At 45.3% G+C, this 15,651-nt stretch overlaps 1 protein-coding gene across 5 annotated transcripts in view; it reads right to left on the reverse strand.

Moving 5' to 3' along the window:
- Positions 1-15,651, reverse strand: part of TAF2 (TATA-box binding protein associated factor 2) — a 118,877-nt gene that overhangs the window by 100,119 nt on the left and 3,107 nt on the right. For 4 of the 5 annotated variants that reach the window (XM_063643522.1, XM_063643523.1, XM_055287119.2 and 1 more), the window contains exon 3: positions 4,017-4,177. The exons of the other annotated variant lie outside the window; for it this stretch is intronic. In XM_063643522.1, coding sequence (XP_063499592.1) covers positions 4,017-4,177 — 161 coding nt within the window. The remainder of the gene's footprint in view (positions 1-4,016; positions 4,178-15,651) is intronic. 5 annotated transcript variants of the gene reach the window in all.

Below are 15,651 nucleotides of genomic sequence, written 5' to 3' on the forward strand. Positions count from 1 at the left end.
CGGAGTCTCGCTCTGTCGCCCAGGTTGGAGTGCAGTGGCTGTATCTCTGCTCACTGCACGCTCCGCCTCCCGGGTTCACGCCATTCTCCTGCCTCAGCCTCCCGAGTAGCTGGGACTACAGGCACCCGCCACCATGCCCGGCTAATTTTTGTATTTTTAGTAGAGACAGGGTGTCACCGTGTTAGCCAGGATGGTCTCGATCTCCTGACCTCGTGATCCGCCTGCCTCGGCTGGGATTAAAGGCATGAGCCACCGCACCCGGCCGAGACTTGGTCTTAAAAAAAAAGAAGAAAAGAAAAAGAGGCAAAGCCTATCTAGGAACAAAACAAAGAGGAAAAAGAGCTAGGTTACCCATCCACAGAGACAGTTTCTCTGACAAAGTCTACATTTAACTTTTTCTAAGAGAAGTACAGCAAAAACAAAAACACCAAAGTGTAGCTCCTGTGGAGACAATCTACAATCTATCTACAATCCATAAGATTCACACACAAAATATATGTAGAAAAACTTCAAGTGCTGAATTATTTTACCGACAAATAGTAAAGCAAAAAGACAGCCGCTTATACAGGTTACATAACCAGTATGTTTTTAAATTGTTAGTATACGTAATGTAACATGTCAGCTAACAGTTGGATAAAATAGATAGAAATGCCTTTCAGCCTCTTATCCAAATGTTTCTTTTCCTTATATTCCTCTACAGTTCAAAGGAGCTGAATCTCAACCATTGTAGCACACTCTTTTTTGTTTTTTTGAGACGGAGTCTCACTTTGTCACCCAGGCTGGGGTGCAGTGGCGCAATCTCGGCTCACTGCAAGCTCCGCCTCCCGGGTTCACGCCATTCTCCTGCCTCAGCCTCCCAAGTAACTGGGACTACAGGCACCCACTACTACACCCGGCTAATTTTTTGTATTTTTTTTTTTTTTTTTTAGTAGAGACGGGGTTTCACTGTGTTAGCCAGGATGGTCTCGATCTCCTGATCTCGTGATCTGCCCGCCTCGACCTCCCAGAGTGCTGGGATTACAGGCGTGAGCCACCACACCAGGCCTGTAAGCACACTCTTTCAATCAAAAATAGGGAGGGCATGGCACCTTAACTTTAAAACAAATAATAAGAAAACGTGATTAAATAGTACTTCTTTCGGTGTTAAGACATACTTGTATGTGAAATCAATGGTAAAATCAAATTTACCACTGAATTTGATGTTTCACTTTTAATTTCAAAACTGCTATATTTAATTTCTGTTTTAGCTTTATTGGTTCATTAAAGAAAGTTATTTTAGAAATAAGTAACAGAAGCATCTAGGAGCATGCTAAAGGCCTTAGCTATCTGCCTTTCCCAAAGTTCTCTTTAAAAATAACATCTTTCACTTGTCTTTTTCATATCTAACGGCCAATAAACATTTCTTCTGAATAATTGGTATGTTTTTGTCATGTCTTACGAATCTTAAAAACCCTCTTTGCTATGGCAGTCAGAAATGTAAGAGACAAATCTGCAGTTTTCCTCTAGGAATTGTGCAGTAACTTAACAGTGAGTATCCACCATCCTATACTTGTTTATCCTTCATGCTAATTTCGTTAGCTACTTTCTAAAACTTTTGTCTAATAAAACTCTAAAATAAATTTCAAATTCTTTTTGAGTAATTCAGAGGATAAACAGAAGCAAAAAATATTGAAAATCACCTCTCTTAAAGAGTAATCAAGATTCTAAAACTAAGCAAAAAAGCAGGGATAGTCAAGTATAGTAGTCAATTATCAGTCAAGCATTTACTAAGTGGCCATGGCCAACAGAGCTATGGTTCTAGTTGAATGAAAAACTTTAAATACATTCCATCTTTCCCAATTTCCTAGCCTAACCTTTGAAAAGATTCTCTTTTATAACTTCCTTTTCATTCTTTATATTATAAATATAATATATACACAGGTCTGTGGCCTGTTGGGAACCAGGCCACACAGCAGGAGGTGAGTAGCAGGTGAGCAAGCATTACCTTCTGAGCTCTGCCTCCTGTCAGATCACCAGCAGCACTAGATTCTCATAGGAGCCCAAACTCTATTGTGAACTGTGCATGCAAGAGATCTAGGTCGCACACTACTTATGAGAATCTAATGCCTGATGATCGAGGCGGAAGTTTCATCCAAAACCCCCTCTGCCCCCCTGGTCCGTGGAAAAACTGTCTTCCATGAAACTGCTGATTTAGAACACTAAAAGTAATGAGACATCTTCCATTATCACTAGAGAAAAATTTTAGGGAATATCATCCAAATAAAAAGAGCAAAGTAAAGCTTGTTTCCTTAACAGACCAGGAGCCCTGTCATTACACTTAACAGATTATCTTGAGACCTGGGCGGCAACAACAAATAATTAGTAAAAAAGATGTATAGACACTGTCTTTTGTGACTGACAAACAGGCATCTTACCCTATTATCAAATGCAGAGTTCTAGGCTTGACAGGGTGGATATTTTGGCCTTCTGGCAAGGTAATGGGTCCTCTATCTACTCTTTATCAGGTGACCTTTCCATTTATTAGTGGTGTATACTAACTTCCCCAAAGGTAGAAGTTTTTGTTTTTGTTTTCTGGGGGGAAAGGGATGCAGATAATTTTCTAATAAGTATTTTTATGTCAGTTCTACAAATGTGGCTTTAAAAGCAATGTAATTTCAACAACTCACCTTTGTGAAATGGAAAGTTACAGGAGTATATCAGGGATTCCCTGAATTTTTCTAATCCCATTTGTGTATCTCCTCTCTAAATGTGAAAAATTTTAAACTAATGATTATTGGGACCATAAATATGTCTAAAAATAAGCCTCCCTTCTACACCTTTGCAATTGCTTATGGCAGTGGTTCTCAAGCTTCGGTCTGTATCAGAATCACCTGGCAAGCTTGTTAAAACACCAACTGTAGGAGCCTACCCACAATTTCTGATTCCTTAGGTCTGGGGTATTGCTTGAGAACTGGCCAGTCAAATAAGTTCCCAGTTGATGCTGATGCTTGTCTGGGAATCACACTTTAAGAAGTGCTGCCTTAAGGCATTATACATCTGGACTAGTTAAAACATCATCCCAACTAAAAAGTTTATGATAAAGTTTTGGCATCCTACCCCAAAACACAAAGAATCACAGAAATGACATAACCCAATGTTATCAAAGCTTTGAAAAAGCAAGTGCCCTCAACTGTACTTGATAGTATTTAAGGTAGTATAAATTTAAATACTAGGGCACAATCAAGTAAAATACTGAAAACAGCCATTAGAAATGACAAGTAAAATAATCAAAGAGAAAAAAATTTGTATGTGACAAAACATTCACTCACTACTTATGACTGCAAAATGCCAAACAATTGGAGAATAATTATACAAACTATAGTACACTGAGCAAATGGAGTATTATTTAACCATAAAGATGACAAAAAATGAAGCCCACACACACACACAGAAAATGGAAACAAAGTATGAAATAGAAAAAGCAGAACATAAAACTGATAACAGCAATATATGTTTAATGATAAAAATCAGAAGTAGCCTCAATAGATGTAGTATTTATCTAAGGTGAAGAAATGAGCTACTTTAGACCTAATATGTTTATAAGATAGCTTAACACAGTCAATTTCATTAGCTACTTTCTAAAACTTTTTTATAGAATATTTTAAAGTAGCCTCTGGTCTACAGATTACAGTGACCATCTAACCCACTGAAAATTACTTTCAATATTTATGAAGTAAACAGTTAAAAAAAACATTGAAAGTAAAAAAAATGACTAAGAAAATCTAATTAAAGTTCCCAGATAATACTTCCTTAAAGTTTTAACATGAAGAAGGGAAACTTAGTAACTACGTTGGGCACAGCTAGCAAAATCACTTGAACCAAATGTACAGAGTGGTAAAACAGATAAAAAAAAAAAGATTGGGATTCAGAGCCTAATAACGATCTAAAAAAAAATACTTTGAGAAAAACTAATCCAATCATTAAAAACATTTTTTCAAAACTGTTAAAAATAGTGACTTTTAAAGTGCATAACTTACTGTTTTGATTCACTGTGACAAACTTCCAAGGTTGGGTCATTATAAATAAAAGCAGCCTCTAAATCATTGATTCTTACTCGGTATATTCTACACTGTTTGCTGTTCAACTTGATTCTATTCAAGTTTGCAACTGTGGGAAATATAGTCAGTTCCACAAATCCCTGTAAAGATAGAGAATAACAACTTCATTATAAAGACTAGTATGTTTCAGAATATATTTCTTTCATTTTTACCACTTATACACATATTATACTCCAGAGACAAAATCCCAAATAGCTACATACATACATATGCTCTCCAAGTATCTTAATTTCAAACATGATTGTCCTAGTGACTGAATGGGTGTGAGTTATGTATACTTCATCATCCTGGTGGTTCATATTCACTATCAGTGAAAATTAGGCAGTCAGAAAAAAGTAAAAGGGCTTGCTACTCTCAAAAACAAGAATTTCTAAACAGACTAGGACCTAAAAAGGGAAGAAGAAAAAAATGATGGAGCAGAAAGAGAATAAAACCAGAAGGTTGATGAGTTAAAGAACACGGCAGAAAAAAAAGGGGTAAAAAATTATACCACTGAAGCTAACAAGTATGAGTTTCTGCTCATGAGTAAATTAGGACACGTAAAATGGCAAGAGCTACAAAAGATACCAAGGCAAGTAGGAAGACTCTGCTGCTATATCCAGGAGCAGCACATACGTCACAGTGTTCAATCACTTCCTATCAAGTAGTCCAGAGGCCATATGTAGTTCTACCATGTTAGCTGTATGGTAGCAAACAATGGTCTCTGTATCCAACACATGAAAAACAGTTAAATACAAACTGCCCACCACCCTCTTGTATTGAATCAATGGGAAAGACGAACAGATGAAACACAGAATATATGTCAATTGATTTTAATATCCTGGGTTGAAAATTTATGTACTCAAACATAAAACAAGGGAGGGCATGAAATAGCAATATTTCAGGGGCTCCAAAGTGAACAGAAAAATTTCAGAGGCTATAACAGAAATATCTAAGACAAAATTGAGATAGCAATCATAGAGGACTAGATTATAATGGCCGCTACCATGTACCAGACATTACACTAGATACTTTCCTATGTTCCCTCTAATCCTAATACCAACTCTGAGACAAGTACTTATATACTTTCTACATAAGTAGACAAGTACTTTATACTTTCTACAGAGAAGCTATTAATACTACTGTAAAGTATTAAAAAAAGTTAACTTTTTAAAGATAACAAAGGCAAAAAAATCGGTCAGTAATTAAGTAGAGACTAGAGATTCAAACACAACTAAATAATTCCAAACAATTCCCACTATGCCATAATGCCTGTGGGTACAAGGGTTTTAAATAATAAGCAAGAATTGTTTTTAGGTAACATTTAGACCTACTGCTCAAGAAAGCCTAGAGATTCTGTAACCCCTTTATTCTCAATTCCCAAGTAAGAGGAGAGCCATACACTCTTAAATTAGAACAATCTGCACATATCTGTGAGTTAGAAACACAGAGAACAAAGAGCAAAGGTCAAAATAAAGTTGATAAAGATTCTGTGTTTAAAGGTGTAAACTATGAGCTGCTGTACGAAGGAAGACCAGAATTCCTTTTAATTAGCCTATCTGTCATCCAATGACCATTCTAAATTTAAATGAGCTTGAATCAGCTGAAAGATAAGAATTAGAACCAAGACAACTACAAAACAAAAGATTAAAGAAAGTACTGTCAACTGCTACTTGGGTGGGACATAAGAACAGCATCTGGCTTTCTAAACTCTGGTAACAATAATAGAATGATAAAATGTATTTCAGGAAGATAGGAAAAGCCCAGTCTCCTTCCACCATCAGGCCTCTGCCACCACCTAGGGATCTAACCTACACCCCCCTGAAACATTCAGACCCATTAACCTCTACAAGTCTTCAATCTCTGCCGCCCTTAGCCACTGGCATAACTGCAAGCCCCTCAGGTCATCTAGCTTCTCACTCCTGGCTTCTTGCTCTCTCCCCACCACTTCACAGATTCTCCTGGAGCCCACATTCCTTTTTTTTTTTTTTTTTTTTTTTTGAGACGGAGTCTTGCTCTGTCACCCAGGCTGGAGTCTGGAGTGCAGTGGCGCGATCTCGGCTCACTGCAAGCTCCGCCTCCCGGGTTCACGCCATTCTCCTGCCTCAGCCTCTCCGAGTAGCTGGGACTACAGGCGCCCGCCACCACGCCCGGCTAATTTTTTGTATTTTTAGTAGAGACAGAGTTTCACCGTGGTCTCGATCTCCTGACCTCGTGATCCGCCCGCCTCGGCCTCCCAAAGTGCTGGGATTACAAGCGTGAGCCACCGCGCCCGGCCGCACATTCCATTTTAAACATTTCCCCTGTGCCTTTCAACCTTTTCTAAAACTCCCTCTCTACCCTCTTGCCTTAAATGAAATGGTTCCTGAATCCTCCTACTTACTCTCCCATTCACTATAAATGAGGGTAGTGGAAAATAGGCATTCTCCTAGTTTCCACGACTACTTCTGGGCCACTTATAGGATTTTATTTAATGTACACTACAAGGTTAAGGACAGTGTAGTGTCACCGTGAAAAGCAGGTGTTCTGGAGGTAGACTCCCTGTATTCAAATCCTAGCTCTACCACTTAGTAACTGTATGATCTTGGGCTAGTAACTCCAGCTCACTGTGCCCCAGTTTCCTCATAAAAAATGACATTACTGGCCTATTAGTGTTACTATGACAACCGAACAGCCAGGCATGGGCTCACACCTGTAATCCTAGCACTTTGGGAGGCTGAGGCAGAAGGACTGCTTGAGTCCAGGAGTTCAGAACCAGCCTGGTCAACAACCTGGTCAACATAGCAAGACCCTATCTCTACAAACTATTAAAAAATTAACCAGGCATGGTGGCTGTAGTTCCAGCTACTGGGGAGGCTGAGGTGGAAGGAATGCTTGAGCCTGGGAGGTTGAGGCTGCAGCGAGTCGTGATTGTGACACGGGTGACAGAGCAAGATCACATCTCAAAAAACAAAGACAACTGAAAAACTTACAAGGAAATCACTTAAAATTATAGCTGGCATCTAGTATATGCTTAATAAATGCTTTTGTTATTCTTTTCTGTTTATCCTTTGTGTTCATGCTATACAGGTACACCATCCTTTATGCTTCTTCATTAATATCTATGAAATTCCCCAACATTTGCTGAAGGCTCATACTCTTGTCTTTTTTTTTTCTTTTTTTTTCAGAGACAGGGTCTTGCTCTGTCACCCAGGCTGGAGTACAGTGTAGCAATCATGGCATACTGCAGCCTCAACCTTCCAGGCTCAAGTGATCCTCCCACCTTAGCCTCCAGAGTAGCTGGAGACTACAGGCATGCACTACCGCGCTTGGTTAATTAAAAAGTTTTTTCTCTAGAGACGGGTCTTATCATGTTGCCCAAGCTGGTCTAGAACTTCTGGCCTCAAGTGAGCCTCCGAGAGCACTGGGATTACAGATATAAATACTGCACCTGGTCACATATTCTTCTTTTGTAACACATGTCTGCCATCACTCTAAGTGACTTGAATATAGATGTGTCTGATCCATCCAATAAAACTGCCTCAAAGTTCCTTGACCTCAATTCCTACAATCTTCATTTCCATCCAGGAAGAATCAAGATCACACTCTGAAAAGCACTTCATCAGTGCTTAGAACTGCTCTGATGCTGACATTATGAACTCAAATGTCCACAATGCCTCTCCTCACTCCTCTCATTACTTCTCTCCCAGTCCTCCTGTTCAACTGCCTGAACTTGACTTCTTCCATTTCTCACCACAATCTTATTGGCACTCCTGGGGCTTTTTCTCTCTTCAGCCTAAAACCTTAAATTCAACCACTCCTCTGCCAACTACCAATTATCTTTCCCTTCTGTTTAAGAATGATATATCCAATGGTCCTTTAGCACCCACTCCCCACAGTATCCTCAGAAATATCACTGTTTCCTTCCTTCCTTCCTTCCTTCCTTCCTTCCTTCCTTCCTTCCTTTCTTTCTCTCTCTCTCTCTCTCTCTTTCTCTCTCTCTTTCTTTTCTTTCTTTCTTTCCCTCTCTGGCCCAGGCTACAATCTACTCGGCTTGCTGCTGCCTGGGACTGCCGGCACGCGCCACCGCTGCCTGCCTTTTCTCCTTTGGATGCAGGCACGCGTTCGCCATCTTGGCCACGCTGCTCGCCAGCTCCTGACGCCGAGTGCTCTGCCCGCCTCAGCCTCCCGAGGTACTGGGACTACAGACGGAGTCTCGCCCACCCAGTGCTCGGTGTTGCCCGGGCTGGAGTGCGGTGGCGTGGTCTGGCCTCGCGGCAGCCTCTACCCCCCGGCCGCCTGCCTTGGCCTGCCAGGGTGCTGGGATTGCAGCCCCTGCCCGGCCGCCGCCCCATCTGGAGGGTGGGGAGCGCCTCTGCCCGGCCGCCCCGTCTGGGAGGTGGGGAGCGCCTCTGCCCGGCCGCCCCGTCTGGGAGGTGAGGAGAGCGCCTCTGCCCGGCCGCCCCGTCTGGGAGGTGAGGAGCGCCTCTGCCCGGCCACCCACCGTCTGGGAAGTGAGGAGCGCCCCTGCCCGGCCACCCACCGTCTGGGAAGTGAGGAGCGCCTCTGCCCGGCCGCCCCGTCCGGGAGGTGAGGAGCGCCTCTGCCCGGCCACCCACCGTCTGGGAGGTGAGGAGCGCCTCTGCCCGGCCGCCCACCGTCTGGGGGGTGGGGAGCGCCTCTGCCCGGCCGCCCCGTCCGGGAGGTGAGGAGCGCCTCTGCCCAGCCACCCACCGTCTGGGAAGTGAGGAGCGCCTCTGCCCGGCCACCCACCGTCTGGGAAGTGAGGAGCGCCTCTGCCCGGCCACCCACCGTCTGGGAGGTGAGGGGCGCCTCTGCCCGGCCACCCACCGTCTGGGAAGTGAGGGGCGCCTCTGCCCGGCCACCCACCGTCTGGGAAGTGAGGAGCGCCTCTGCCCGGCCGCCCCGTCTGGGAAGTGAGGAGCGCCTCTGCCCGGCCACCCATCGTCTGGGAAGTGAGGAGCGCCTCTGCCCGGCCTCCCATCGTCTGGGAGGAGAGGAGCGCCTCTGCCCGGCCGCCCCGTCCGGGAGGAAGTGAGGAGCGCCTCTGCCCGGCCGCCCCGTCCGGGAAGAGGTGAGGAGCGCCTCTGCCCGGCCGCCCCGCCCGGGAAGAAGTGAGGAGCGCCTCTGCCCGGCCGCCCCGCCCGGGAAGAAGTGAGGAGCGCCTCTGCCCGGCTGCCCCCGTCCGGGAAGAAGTGAGGAGCGCCTCTGCCCGGCCGCCCCGTCTGGGAAGTGAGGAGCGCCTCTGCCCGGCCGCCCCGTCCGGGAAGAAATGAGGAGCGCCTCTGCCCGGGCGCCCCATCCGGGAAGAAGTGAGGAGCGCCTCTGCCCGGCCGCCCCGTCCGGGAAGAAGTGAGGAGCGCCTCTGCCCAGCCACCCATCGTCTGGGAAGTGAGGAACGCCTCTGCCCGGCCACCCACCGTCTGGGAAGTGAGGAGCGCCTCTGCCCGGCCACCCACCGTCTGGGAAGTGAGGAGCGCCTCTGCCCGGCCACCCACCGTCTGGGAAGTGAGGAGCGCCTCTGCCCGGCCGCCCCGTCCGGGAAGAAGTGAGGAGCGCCTCTGCCCGGCCGCCCCGTCGGGAAGAAGTGAGGAGCGCCTCTGCCCGGCCGCCCCGTCCGGGAAGAAGTGAGGAGCGCCTCTGCCCGGCCGCCCCGTCTGGGAGGTGAGGAGCGCCTCTGCCCGGCCACCCATCGTCTGGGAGGTGAGGAGCGCCTCTGCCCGGCCACCCATCGTCTGGGAGGTGAGGAGCGCCTCTGCCCGGCCACCCATCGTCTGGAAAGTGAGGAGCGCCTCTGCCCGGCCACCCATCGTCTGGGAGGTGAGGAGCGCCTCTGCCCGGCCACCCATGGTCTGGAAAGTGAGGAGCGCCTCTACCCGGCTGCCCCATCTGGGAAGTGAGGAGTGCCTCTGCCCGGCCACCCATCGTCTGGGAGGTGAGGAGCGCCTCTGCCCGGCCGCCCATCGTCTGGGAAGTGAGGAGCGCCTCTGCCCGGCCGCCCATCGTCTGGGAAGTGAGGAGCGCCTCTGCCCGGCCACCCATCGTCTGGGAAGTGGGGAGCGCCTCTGCCCGACCACCCATCGTCTGGGAAGTGAGGAGCGCCTCTGCCCGGCCACCTATCGTCTGGGAAGAAGTGAGGAGCGTCTCTGCCTGGCTGCCCCGTCTGGGAAGTGAGGAGCCCCTCTGCCCGGCCGCCCCGTGTCTGGGTAGAAGTGAGGAGCTCCTCTGCCTGGCCGCTCCGTCTGGGAGGTCTATCACGGAGGCCAGAAGCAATGTGGGGGCTGGACATGGTGGCTCACGCCTGTGGTCCCGGCACTCTGGGCGGCGAGGCGGGTTGATCACTTCGGGCTAGGAGTTCGAGACCAGTCTGGCCAACTTGGCGAAACATGAAGAATACAACAGACAAACCAACTAACCAACTCAATGACAACAAAACAGGTCTACCCTGGAGTCATACTCTAATTTTTTCTATTTTCCTCCCTTTCTGATCCTTTATCCCACTTTCTTTTTCTTCCTCTTCCTTCTCCCTCTTCTTTGTCAAATAGAGAATTGAGTTATTATCACTGATCCATATAAAGTCCCTCTCTCATTTATTTTAACTCCCACCCCCATTTCTATTCCCCGACTTCCCATGTGCAACCTTCCTAATATGTTTGATACGCATCTTTTTGTTTGTATGTATTTTTAGAAAATGTTTATTGTTTTTGTATGCAAAAAAAATTAATAATAAAAAAAAAGAAAGATGCAAAAAAAAAAAAAAAAAAGAAATATCACTGTTTCTCTCTCTCCTATAATTACAATCTTTCCTTTCCGTAGAATTTTTTCCTGTGCCTATAAATATGTTCAAGACTCAAGGTTTTAAAAGCCTTTAGATCTATGCTACCCTCAAATGAATTTTTTGCCATCTTTTTCCCATATCTTCAAAAGAGAAATTCTTGAAAAAGTAGAATATGTTCACTGTTCCAACTCTCTCTTTCATTCAGTACAATATGACTTATGCAGTCATCATTCTACTGAAGTTACCTGATAGGGTTTGGCTATGTCCCCACCCTAATCTCATCTTGAATTCTCATGTGTTGTGGGAGAGACCTGGTGGGAGGTAACTTAATCATGAGGGCAAGTCTTTCCGTGCTGTTCTCGTAAAGTGAATAAATCTCATGAAATCTGATGGTTTGAAAAACGGGAATTTTTCTGCACAAGCTTTTTGCCTGCCGCCATCCACGTAAGATATGACTTGCTCCTCCTTGCCTTCTGCCATGATTGTGAGGCTTCCCCAGCCACGTGGAACTGTAAGATCTCCATTAAACCTCTTTCCTTTGTAAACTGCCCAGTCTCAGGTATGTCTTCATCAGCAGCGAAAATAAATACAGTAAACTGCTACCAATAGAGTGGGGTGCTGCTAAAAAGTTAACTGAAAATGTGGAAGCGACTTCGGAACTGGGTAATAGGCACAGGTTGGAACAGTTTAGATGGCCCTGTTTATCTCTATTTTTAAACACAAAGTCTAATATATAACACTCTATCCTGTATTTCTTTAAACAACTTATTTATGTATTTTGTAGATCTTTCCATATTAGCCTACACAGATCTGACTCATTCTTTTTTTTTTTTTTTTTTGAGACGGAGTCTTGCTCTGTTGCCCAGGCTGGAGTGCAGTAGCGTGATCTCGACTCACTGCAAGCTCTGCCTCCTGGGTTCACGCCATTCTCCTGCCTCAGCCTCCCAAGTAGCTGGGACTATAGGTGCCTGCCACCATGCCCAGTTAATTTTTTTTTTTTTTTTGTATTTTTAGTAGAGACGGGGTTTCACTGTGTTAGCCAAGATGGTCTCGATCTCCTGACCTCGTGATCTACCCGCCTCAGCCTCCCAAAGTGCTGGGATTACAGGCATGAGCCACCGTGCCCGGCCCTGATTGTTTTAAAACCAGGAGTTTTTCCAAATACCTCATGTTCTCACTCATAAGTGGGAGTTGAATAATGAGAACACACGGACACAGGGAGGGGAATATCAAACACCAGGGCCCGTTGTGGGGTGGGGGACTAGGGGAGGGATAACATTAGAAGAAATACCTAATGTAGGTGACAAGTTTATGGGTGCAGCTAACCACCAGGGCACGTGTATACCTATGTAACAAAACTGCACATTCTGCACATGTAACCCAGTATAAGTAAAAAACAAACATAACAAAAAGAAAAAAAAATGAGATTTTCTGCACAAGCTCTCTTTTTGCCTGCCACCATCCATGTAAGAGGTGACTTGCTACTCCTTGCCTTCTGCCATGATTGTGAGGTTTCCCCAGCCACATGGAACTGTGGGTTCTCCATTAAACCGCTTTCCTTTGTAAATTGCCCAGTTTCAGGTATGTCTTTATCAGCAGCATGAAAATGGTCTAATACATTACCCTTGCTGTGGTCACTAATGACCAAGAATTACTTTCAGTTTTCAAGTTTATATTTACTGTTTACATTTAAAATTAATAACCATTCCATTTCCTCCTTTTTTTTTTTTTTTTGAGACGGAGTTTCACTCTTGTTGCCCAGTCTGGAGTGTAGCGGTGTGATTTCAGCTCACTGGAACCTCCACCTCCTGGGTTCAAGTGACTCTCCTGCCTTAGCCTCCCGAGTAGGTGGGATTACAGACGTCTGCCACCACACCCAGCTAATTTTTTTGTATTTTTAGTAGAGACAGGGTTTCACCATGTTGGCCAGTCTGGTCTCAAACTCCTGACCTCAGGTGATCCACCGGGCTCGGCCTCCCAAAGTGCTGGGATTACAGGTGTGAGCCACCATGCCCAGCCTCCTCCTTCTTAAAATATGTTTTTCAGCCAGGTGCACTGGCTCACACCTGTAATCCCAGCACTTTGGAAAGCCAAAGTAGAGTGGATCACTTGAGCCCAGGAGTTTGAGACCAGCCTAAGCAACACGGCAAAACTCCATCTCTACAAAAAATACAAAAATTAGCCAGGCTGGTGCTACGTGCCTGTGGTCCCAGCTACTCAGCAGGCTGAGGTGTTATACCACCTGAGCCCAGGGAGGTTGAGGCTGCAGTGAGCTGTGATTGCGCCACTGCACTCCAGCCTAGGTGACAGTGAGATCCTGTCTCAAAAAAAAAGGTTTTCCCTGGTTTCTACAGCCCAAATGTCAGCATTCTCAAATATCATGTTCTTCAGATATTTCTCCCTGATGCTCACTTCCTGCTAGATACTCTAAGTAAGCTTTTCCACACCCTTAATGAACAACTGTATATCAAAGGCTCCCAAATCTCTCTCACCATCCTTTATCTGCACAGACATGTAGCCAACTACTCACTATTCATCTCAATTTAATAACCTGAAAGTGCATGAAATGTAACATTTTCTAATATGACCTATGAATCTTTCCTCTCAAACCTGCTGCCCCTCCCTTCCATACACACAGTAAGCATTTGTTTAAACTTATGCATTTTATCTTGTACCCTATCATACAGAAGTAGATGGCATGATCAATTGCTGAAGGCTCAGTTACAGCAACAATTGAGAAACCTTCCACAGGATGCTGCCTTAAATTAGTGGACAATATATCTCTCCTAGCCAAAACAGAACTGGGAACCAAGGGGTGAAAGTTGGAGTGACTACTCTCACTATTACACCAAAAAAGCCATGGAAGGAATTTTTTTTTTTTGGGGGGGGACAGAGTTTTGCTCTTGTTGCCCAGGCTGGTGTGCAGTGGCACGACCTTGGCTCACTGCAACCTCTGCCTCCTGTGTTCAAGTGATTCTCCTGTCTCAGCCTCCCAAGTAGCTGGGATTACAGGTGCCTGCCACCATGCTCAGCTAATTTTTTCTATTTTTAGTAGAGATAGGGTTTCACTATGTTGGCCAGGCTGGTTTCAAACTCCTGACCTCGTGATCTGCCCGCCTCAGCCTCCCAAAGTGCTGGGATTACAAGCGTGAGCCACTGTGCCTGGCCAATTCTTGTATTTTTAGTAGAGACGGGGTTTCACCATGTTGGCCAAACTGGTCTCAAACTCCTGACCTCAGGTGATCCATCCGCTTTGGCCTCCCAAAGAGCTGGGATTACAGGTGTAAGCCACCGTGCCCAGCCATGGAAGGAATTTTTGGCTCCTGTCTCTGTGACCCTGGGTTCAGCATGCTGAGAGGTCCTAGTGCCTAAGTGAAGAATGCATCCACCAGGGCACATAACCATGATTCCATTCCATTGGAAGTTGAGGCTGCTCCTTGACCACCTTGAGCTCCTCATCCCAAAGAACCAAAAAGCAGAGAAAGGGGTCCTGTTCTGGCTGGAATTAATCATTTCAATTACCAAATAGAAAATTAAAGCTTTGCTATACAATAAGGACAAGAATCACATCTGAAATCTAGGGGATTCCCCGAAACGCCTCTCATATCCCCCCTAACAGTCCTAGGCAACAGAAACTGCAACAACCCAATAAAGACATGAACAGCAGTGAAAGTCCTAAAGAAACAAGGGTCTAGGTCATCCCAATAGAAATATCAGCAGAAGGAAAAGGACCAAAGGGGTGGAGAAATAAAGCAGTATATATCAACTTCGGCCATGCTACCAGCTAAGGGAAACAGGGACCGGTACAATTTAGTTTTATACTATTTCAACCACTTTTCTTTCCACTATCTTGCATAAAAGACACTAGAGGTAACTAATATTTTAGGTGGGAACAGGGCTGAACTGTCATCTCTCACACTAACAGAATAGCTCAGGGGTTAGCAAACTCTCTCTTAAAGGGATAGATAGAAACATTTTAGGCTTTGTGGGTCACACAGTCTGTCTCAGCTACTCACCTCTGCCAGTGTAGCTCCAAAACCTCCACAGTCAATATATAACTAAATGGGGATGGCTATGTTCAAGTAACATTTCACTTAAAAAACAAGTAGTCAGCCATTGCCAACTCTTTCAGTGGCTCATAGGACTTTGTAAGTTCCCCATGTTAGGAGCACCAGCTTTTCATCTCAACCAAAGACGATAGTGGATGTGTTGGGGTTAAAATGGTAGACTGTTCTGATTATTCTCATTTTGCCCCTCCTGATCTGCTCTCTACCCTACTCAATACCCTACAAGTTGCATTAACTGGGCTCTACCCTTCTGGCTGGGTTGGTCCAACAGTTTCCACAAAAAGGAAACTGGAAAACAGAAGGAAAGCAAGTTTATATTAATTACCCCAGATTCCTTTCTGCCAGGCTGCAGGTAAGCAGTAGCTTCATTCTTCTATTAAAAGACACAGGTCCTACAAGGTGACCCATTCCATGGCTACAGTAGGTTCTAGTAACTTCCCCTTCCCTTTGTTGTTTCAGGCCTAGGCAACTGTTCCTCACTGTTGATAGCTCAGAGGGTTCCTCCACCTCATGTTGGTTTCTGTTAACTCTGTTCTAAACAGTCCCTTCATTTCCCTCAATTAACTTGTGTGTGCGTGTATATATATATATATATCTGCCATTTACTTCCTACCAAGATCCTAACCCATACAACATCCAACCAAAGTTTCCAATGGAAAACTTAAGTCATCCACAACCCCTTTATAGCAGTCCTGAAAAAGCCATGTGCAACTTCTGTCTATTGATTATT

This window comes from Symphalangus syndactylus, chromosome 7 (genome assembly GCF_028878055.3).
Source record: "Symphalangus syndactylus isolate Jambi chromosome 7, NHGRI_mSymSyn1-v2.1_pri, whole genome shotgun sequence".
NCBI lineage: Eukaryota > Metazoa > Chordata > Mammalia > Primates > Hylobatidae > Symphalangus > Symphalangus syndactylus.